Below are 8603 nucleotides of genomic sequence, written 5' to 3'. Positions count from 1 at the left end.
TAATGTGAAGTGCATTGAGAAAAAATAGCCTCAATTTTCTCACAGCTAAGAAGAAATGGGCTGTTCAGAATAGCTTGTTCCCACCCAAAAGCTCTCTATGTGGAGAAGTTGTCTGTGTCTCTTCTTATACTTCAGCCAAACGGACTGTCTTCCAAAAACAGTCCAAAATGAAATTCCCATTTCCTCCTTGTTCCTGTGACTCTCCTGGGGAATCCAAGAGGGATGGCAACAGTGCTGGGAGCGCCCTCTGTCCTCCGTGCACTGGGTGTGTAGCTAGACACAGTGCAGGCCATTCACCAAACTCGCTTTGATGATTCCTCTCTCCTTCGTTTTATCATGTGTTCAGAATGTCTTTGTGAATTCAGTTAGAGATCTGCTGTGTGGCATCTGTCAAAACTCTCAGCTGTATGGCTAGAACTCACAAGATATACTTCGAAGAGTTAATCATTCTCTGAAAATGGACAGAAGGGCAAGAGAGGATTCCGGATCACGTGACATGTCTATCGAATGGCAACTATAATGATGAGAAGTCCTTTATCCCATAGGGTGGGAACACTGAGGAGCCCTCCATCACTGGGCGAAACATCTCTGAGCCACCAGGTTCCTCACAGCAGCCTTCACGTCCTTGTTCCTGAGGCTGTAGATGATGGGGTTGAGCATGGGGGTCACCACCCCATAGAAGAGGGGGATGAGCTTGTCTGAAAGGTCTTGTTTGTCTGCCCCCAGGGAATCCTTAGACTTGGGCTTCCCGTACATGAAAAATAAGGTCCCATAGAAGATGACCACCACAGTAAAGTGGGCAGAGCAGGTGGAGAAGGCCTTTCTCCTCCCCTCAGCTGAGGGGATCCTCAGGATGGTAACAATGATGAACACATAAGAGATGGAGATGAAGAGAACTGGGGCCCCCAGGAAGATCACGTTGGTCACCCCCATGCTGATCACATTGATGGAGATGTCAGCACAGGCCAACTTCAGGACAGCCAGGATTTCACAGGTGAAGTGGTTGATGACATTGTCCCCACAGAAAGGCAGCTGAATTGTCAAAGATGTGTGTACCACAGAAGCCGTACCACCAACAGCCCAGGAGCTGGCCGCCATGGGCACATAGGCAGCCTTGCTCATGACCACGGGGTACCTCAGGGGGTTACAGATGGCCACATAACGATCAAATGCCATCATGCCCAGAAGCACACACTCTGTCCCTGCCATAGCAAAGGAGAGAAACATTTGCACGGCACAGGCTGAGAAGGAGATGGTTTTCCTGGGAGTGAGGAAGCCATCCAGGACTAGAGGGACTGAGGAGGTCGTGTAGCAGATGTCCAGGAAGGAGAGGTTCCCCAGGAAGAAGTACATGGGTGTGTGCAGGCGGGAGTCAAGGACGGTCACCAGGATGAGGACCCCATTGCCCAGCAGGATCACCAGGTACATCAGGAGGATGAGCACAAAGAACATTTTCTCCAGCTTTGGGTAGGCTGAGAGGCCCAGGAGAATGAACCCCGCCACAGGGGAGGACCAGTTGGCTTTTTCCATGTGCAATCCCTTCTGTCATCAGCCAAGGACAAACACAGCAAAGGCTTTCTTGAGAAAAGTCTCAGGCATCTTGTACACCATCACTCTGTGCTACAGAACAGGAAAACATATGTGTATAAGAGATAAATGACTGAAAGAGACAGTAGGTAGGAATGGGGTTAGATCTTAGATGGGGGACGGTCAGGGCTGGAAGAGGGCTTACAAATACGGCATTGAGGCCCAGAGAGGGGAAGTGACCTGTCCAAGTCTTCTGAGCAAGGTAGTGATAGAGACAGGACCTGAGCCCAGCAGAGCTAATCCCCAGTCAAGGAGGGCTTTTCCTCTGCTCTATGATGAGCATGGGAAAATGCTGTAAGTTACTTCTTTTTGATGTGAATGCATAGAAATTTCATTTAATCTGGGCTTTCCTAGATTCTTAGAGAGGGGAATGCCCAAGCTGATCCTATTCTTACAACTACAAAAATTTCAAGCCTTGTTAAACGTTGATTACATTTGGAAGGAACTTGTTAAAAAAGTGTTAATCCCGGGCACCTGGGTGGTAAAGTGAGTTACAGTCTCTGCCTTTAGCTCAGGTCATATTCAGGGTTCTTGGATGGATCTCTGTTCGATAGGGAGCCTGCTTCCCCCTCTTTCTCTGCCTGCCTCTCTGCCTACTTGTGATCTCTGTCAAATAAATAAATAAATAAAATCTTAAAAAAAAAAATACTCTCCATCCAGATAGAATGTTCAGCCATAAGACGGATCCTTCCTTAGTCGGCCCACCCTCAGCAACAGACTTGCCTATTGTCAGAATTAGGATCTGTCTATTCTTTTTTTTTTTTTTTTAAAGATTTTATTTATTTACTTGACAGACAGCGCAAGTAGGCAGAGAGGCAGGCAGAGAGAGATGAGAAAGCAGGCTCCCTGCTGAGCAGAGCCTGATTGGGGCTCAATCCCAGGACCCTGGGATCATGACCTGAGCCAAAGGCAGAGGCTTTAACCCACTGAGCCACCCAGGCGCCCCGGGATCTGCCTATTCTAATACATATTAAAGACAATATGTGGGGGAGGTTCCCTCATGGGGAAGAATTCATGAAGGCCACAGAAGGAGTAATTGGAGTGAGTGAACCCACACTATGGGATGACAGCCAGGCAGCTTACTGACCAGTTAACTCAGTTCTTAATAACCAGGCAAGACTGTAAGTTATCAGACAGCAGGATGTATGGCATTAACATCTAATGCCAGCTCATTAGAGTTTGGTGAACTCTTAGCCAAGGATGTCTATGGAATGGTTTTTCTTTCTTTCTTTTTTTCTTTTTTTTAGAAATTTTTTTAATTTAAGATTTTATTTATTTATTTGACAGAGAGTGATCACAAGTAGGCAGAGAGGCAGACAGAGAGATAGGGGGAAGCAGGCTCCCTGCTGAGTAGAGAGCCCAGTGCGGGACTCGATCCCAGGACCCTGGGACCATGACCTGAGCTGAAGGCAGAGGCTTTAACCCACTGAGCCACCCAGGCACCCCTCTTTTTTTTTTTTTTTTTTAAGAATGGTTTTTCTTTGTCCTTTTTTGTTTATACTGTATTCTTGTGTAATATTCTGGCTCTCTGCCTCCATTCTTGGGTTCCCTGCAAGCAGCTAGCTTATGGGAAGACTTGCATGCCTTTGGGTAGAGCAACAATTGCCAGACTGTGTATTCAGAATTCTCATTTGTAATATTTCTATAACTCTTTCTCAATTGCAGTGGTGTGTACACATGTGTATGTGTGTGTGTCATGAGTGTGTGTGTGTGGGTGTGTGGGTGTGTGTGGGTGTGTAGGCATGGGCAGAGGGTTGACGATGAGTGGTTAATATGAATGAACATCTATTCTGTGCCATATTCCTTGAAGCAAGTCTGGAGAAGACACTGTCATTCAGATGTCATAGGTAAACTTAAGCAAAGATCAGAGGAGCCAAAGATTTGGTTCTTAAGATTGAACGCCATTGCCGGGGTTGGATCACAGGCCCCCAGTCTGGGTACTTCCCACCAAATAGCTGCCGCACTGTCTTGCACAGATGTTGTAGAGAGTCTGTCTCTGCAGTACCAGCTCTGGGTGCTCTGTCTCAGAGACAGCCTGCTCTTGCTTCAGTCATGGTTGGAGTTTATGTGAGATACTCTGTCAGGCAGAGTGACTCCCACCCTGCACTGAGCCCAGAGCTGTGGGGCCAGCCCCCGCTGGTCCATATCCATGGATATGGATATTCTATGTATCTTGAGCAAGTCCCCAGGCCTCGGTTTCCCCATGTGCATCACAAAAAGGCTGAACAGTTTTCCTCCCAGGGCATCCCAACTCTGTCATGGAGTGCCCAGTGCTGTCCTCACCAGGCAGGGAGCAGTCTTGGGTGAAGGTTACAGACCCTTCCTTGGAGTGAGTGTGTGTGTGTGTGTGTGTGTGTGTGTGTGTGTGTGAAGAGGTGATCTTAATGCTTGCTTTCCCATCAGGCTATGGCCAGCAGGAAATAGTGCCGTGTCAGGCTTTGGAGGAGAATCAGGATGGAAGAGAACAGAGAGCTCTGACCCCTACAGCCCCAGGTGGACTGGAGTCAGCCTGTGAGAGCAGGAAAGGAAGGGAAGCTCTTACCTTCGTGGCTGCATCCTACAGGTGGGACACCACAATAGGGCTTGCTTGTGATAAGTAGATCCCTACTTATCTCTGGAGGCAGCAGGCAGCTGAGAAAAGGAATGCAGTCCAGAGCCCCATGCATTGTCATGCCGCCTCTGTGGAGAGCAGCTTGTGTAGAAAAACAAAAAAGCTGGGAAATGCACATAACTCAATATTTCAACCTCTGGAAGAGAATTGTGAATGCTCAATGAAGTGGAAGGCCAGTATCTCTCAATGGAAGCCTTCATAACTGTCTGCCAATAAATGCCTAATGGTGCCATTTCATCTAATGGAATATTAGACATTTAATTTACATTTATAATTTTTACACTAGCACATCATTACACTTTAAAGATAAAAGTGAGAATGCAAAATCGTACATACCATTTTGATCTCAGTTAGGTCAACAGTATATGTGGATAAAAGTGATTGAAAAGAAGTTATAACAAAATCAGTTGGGAAAGGGATTCTGCTTTGTAACTCTTCAATACTATCAGATTATGTAATAAATTACAGGCAGAAATTACTTTGTGTTCAGGCAAAAAAATTCTCAGTAAGGTAATCCCCCTTACCAATATTGTGCTTCCAAAATTTCAGTTCTGGCCTCCCCCCACCAGCGCCCCAGCAGTGGTTTGGAGCAGAAGATAGCGTTTCTTTTTTTCTTTTTTTTTTTTTTTTAATTTTTTATCCCCAGGGGTACAGGTCTGTGAATCACCAGGTTTACACACTTCACAGCACTCACCAAAGCACACACCCTCCCCAGTGTCCATAATCCCACCCCCTTCTCCCAACCCCCCTGCCCCCAGCAACCCTCAGTTTGTTTTGTGAGATTAAGAGTCACTTATGGTTTGTCTCCCTCCCAATCCCATCTTGTTTCATTTATTCTTCTCCTACCCACTTAAGCCCCCATGTTGCATCACCACTTCCTCATATCAGGGAGATCATATGATAGTTGTCTTTCTCTGCTTGACTTATTTTGCTAAGCATGATACGCTCTAGTTCCATCCATGTTGTCGCAAATGGCAAGATTTCATTTCTTTTGATGGCTGCATAGTATTCCATTGTGTATATATACCACAGAAGATAGCGTTTCTGACCTGTGGTCATGAGGTCAAGGTTAGCCTTCTGTTGCATCTCAATGTCTAGGTCACTTACCTCACTGTGGCTCATCATGTGGCCATTTTTCATCTTGCGTTGTCATAGGAAGAAAGGGAGTCCAGTATAATAAGACACTGTGAGAGAGAGACCACAGTCATATAACTTTATAATGTGATGTTATAATTGTTGTATGATATTATAGGTTATTGTTAACCTCTCACTGTGTCAGATTTGTAAATTAAATGGTATCACAGGTGTGTGTGTATAGGAAGTACTATCTGTGGTTTGAGGCATCCACTGGGGGTCCTGGGAGGCATCCCCATGAATAAGGGGTAGAAAGAAAGTGAGGAGAACAGAACTAGCCACAGACTGGGCATCACAGACAGGGATGGGTCCCAGCTTGCCTGTCTGCTCACCCTGTGACCCCATGAAAGGCTCAGTCTTCTGGGAAATCTCAGCAGGATGGGGTAGAAATCTGGCTGCCTTCTTGCCAGGACTCTGGGCTCCTCTCAGGGAGGATGGAACAGCAGTGTCAGGGCAGGGCTGGGTCAGTGGTGAGCGTAGAGCAGGAGGGACTGCCTGGGCTTAGCCTCAGCTGCTCCTCCCTGCTCCAGCATCAGCTGCTCACAGCTGGCTGCAGCTGGAAGGTGTTTGGAGCAGAGGCAGGGGGAGGAGGAAAGTCCATCTTTGGAAAATGCTCTGCAAAAGTCATGGCCACCAAGCCTGTCCCTATCACAGCCCAGCGCTACCCACCTGCATCCTGTTTGCAGCCACTTCTCTGAGTCTTCTGATCTCAGAGCCAATTCTCAGCTCCTCACTGTGCCCTGGCCCAGACCCTGGATCCCAGCGAAGGACCCCAGACACTCTCCTGCTGGAGTTCTTTCACCTCTGAGACCCTGTGTCTTCTTTTTCCCCATACAGCCCTGTGGAAACTCTAGCCTCTGGTGGGGTTTCTCTAACATCCTCCTCCTAGATGTGCAGGCTAACTGGGTGTCTCAGCTACAGACTCTTCATGGAGAGGACCTGTCATGCTGGTCTCAAGCCCATAAATCCCACAGGTACATCTTCCCCAGCAGTGAAAGGAGTCCTCAAGAAGCAGCTGTGAACTCCTACAGGGACCCTGTTGGTCCCAGAAGCAATTTAAAGTTTGGAATGTCAAATGTGCACAGGGTACAGGCCCTATACATACCTGGGGCCTCCAAGGACCATCTCCCTGTCCTAATTAGAGATAACGACTGGGACACGGTCGCCTGGAGATGGAGAAGAGTGTATAGCAGATGCTGGTTTCCTCCTGAGCTTTCCCTGGGCTCCCAGAGAAGTCAGTGCTCGATTCAGAGTCAGAGTATGCTGTCCCCCTGCTGAGTCCTAGACATCCAGAATGGGGAGGCAGGACACATGTCTCACAACAGCAGCAGCAGAACTGGCTACACTGAGTGAGGTGCTCCCATGTGCCAGGCACTGTGACAGACACATCACAAATCTTCATTTTAACATTTCCTCCACTTCCTCACCAGCACGTGTTATTTCTTGCCATATTGATCTTGGCATTCTGACTTGTGTGAGGTGGTATCTCATTTTGGGTTTAATTTGCATTTCCCTTATGATAGTGATTCTTTTAGCCCTCTGCAGGTCATCTTTAGAGAAATGTCTCTTCAGATCCTCTGCCCATTTTTTATCAGATTATTTGTTTTCTTGGTGTTGAGTTGTATGTTTTATTTATATATTTTGGATACTATCCAAATATATTGTTCACAATTCTCTTCTCTCACCCAGTAGTTTGCCTTTTCGTTTAGGTGATGGTTTCTTTCACTGTGCAAAAGTTTTTTAGTTTGATGAAGTCCAAGAGTTTATTTTTGCCTTTGTTTTCCTTGTCTGAGGAGACCTATCCTGAAAAATGTTGTTGAGGCTGATGTGTAAGAGGCTGTTGCCTATGTCTTCTCTTAGGAGTTTTATGGTCAGGTCCTACCTGTTGGTCTTTACTCCACTTTTATTTCACATCTGTGTAAGACAAAAGAAAGTAGTTCAGTTTTTATTCTTTTGCATGTTGTTCTCCAGGTTTTTCAATACGATTTACTGAAGAGACTGTCCATTGTGTATTCTTGTCTCCTTTGTTATAGACTAATTGATGAGATAAGCATGGGTTTATTTCTGGTGGTTATCCTGTTCCTCTGATCAATGTGTGTATTTTTGTATCAGCATCCAAGTGTTTTGATTACTATAGTTTTGTAGTATAGCTTGAAAAGTGCCATTATGTCCCTCGCTTCTTATTCCAGGGAACAGAATTTGAAAGGTTAAACAATTTACCAAAGGCCACATGTTTTGTGAATGACAGAGCTGGATTTCAGTCTCAATCCATCTGATTCTGTTTATCACCAATGATTTCCTCCTCCTCCTCAATTCATCTTTGTGATTATCATTCCATTAGGAGGTGTTCCTTGTACCCAAATCAAAATTTAAATGATATAAATGAATACAGGATAAAAATTAATTTCCTTTCTTGTCACATAATTATGTTCCTTCAAGGCAATCAATGTTAGCAATTTCCTTATTTTTTTTCACCAGAGATATTCTATGGATATTGTTGAGTGAGAAAAACAAGATATTAAGACAGTGACAAATTTTGCACAACAGTGCTTTTTTAAAAAAATTTATTTTCAGCATAACAGTATTCATTATTTTTGCACCACACCCAGTGCTCCATGCAATCCGTGCCCTCTCTAATACCCACCACCTGGTTCCCCCAACCTCCCACCCCCCACGGCTTCAAACCCCTCAGATTGTTTTTCAGAGTCCATAGTCTCTCATGGTTCACCTCCCCTTCCAATTTCCCTCAATTCCCTTCTCCTCTCTAAGTCCCCTTGTCCTCCATGCTATTTGTTATGCTCCACAAACAAGTGAAACCATATGATAATTGACTCTCTCTGCTTGACTTACTTCACTCAGTACAATCTCTTCCAGTCCCGTCCATGTTGCTACAAAAGTTGGGTATTCATCCTTTCTGGCGGAGGCATAATACTCCATAGTGTATATGGATCACATCTTCCTTATCCATTCATCCGTTGAAGGGCATCTTGGTTCTTTCCACAGTTTGGTGACCATGGCCATTGCTGCTATAAACATTGGGTTACAGATGGCCCTTCTTTTCATGACATATGTATCTTTGGGGTAAATACCCAGGAGTGCAATTACAGGGTCATAGGGAAGCTCTATTTTTAATTTCTTGAGGAATCTCCACACTGTTCTCCAAAGAGGCTGCACCAACTTGCATTCCCACCAACAGTGTAAGAGGGTTCCCCTTTCTCCACATCCCCTCCAACACATGTTGTTTCCTGTCTTGCTAATTTTGGCCATTCTA

The 8603-nt window shown here is 45.6% G+C and overlaps 1 protein-coding gene across 1 annotated transcript; it reads right to left on the bottom strand.

The window, feature by feature from the left end:
• Nucleotides 1-570: 570 nt before the first annotated feature.
• Nucleotides 571-4251, bottom strand: LOC116570760 (olfactory receptor 2S2). Its single transcript, XM_032308271.1, has 2 exons — nt 4130-4251; nt 571-1620 (listed from the first exon to the last, which is right to left on the bottom strand). The coding sequence occupies exon 2, from the start codon at nt 1528-1530 to the stop codon at nt 571-573; it is 960 nt and encodes a 319-aa protein (XP_032164162.1). The 5' UTR covers nt 1531-1620; nt 4130-4251.
• Between the last annotated feature and the right edge of the window lie 4352 nt (nt 4252-8603).

Source organism: Mustela erminea, chromosome 12 (assembly GCF_009829155.1).
Source record: "Mustela erminea isolate mMusErm1 chromosome 12, mMusErm1.Pri, whole genome shotgun sequence".
Lineage (NCBI taxonomy): Eukaryota > Metazoa > Chordata > Mammalia > Carnivora > Mustelidae > Mustela > Mustela erminea.
Note: the sequence above shows the minus strand (reverse complement) of the source record. Positions and strands in the feature narration are given on the sequence as shown.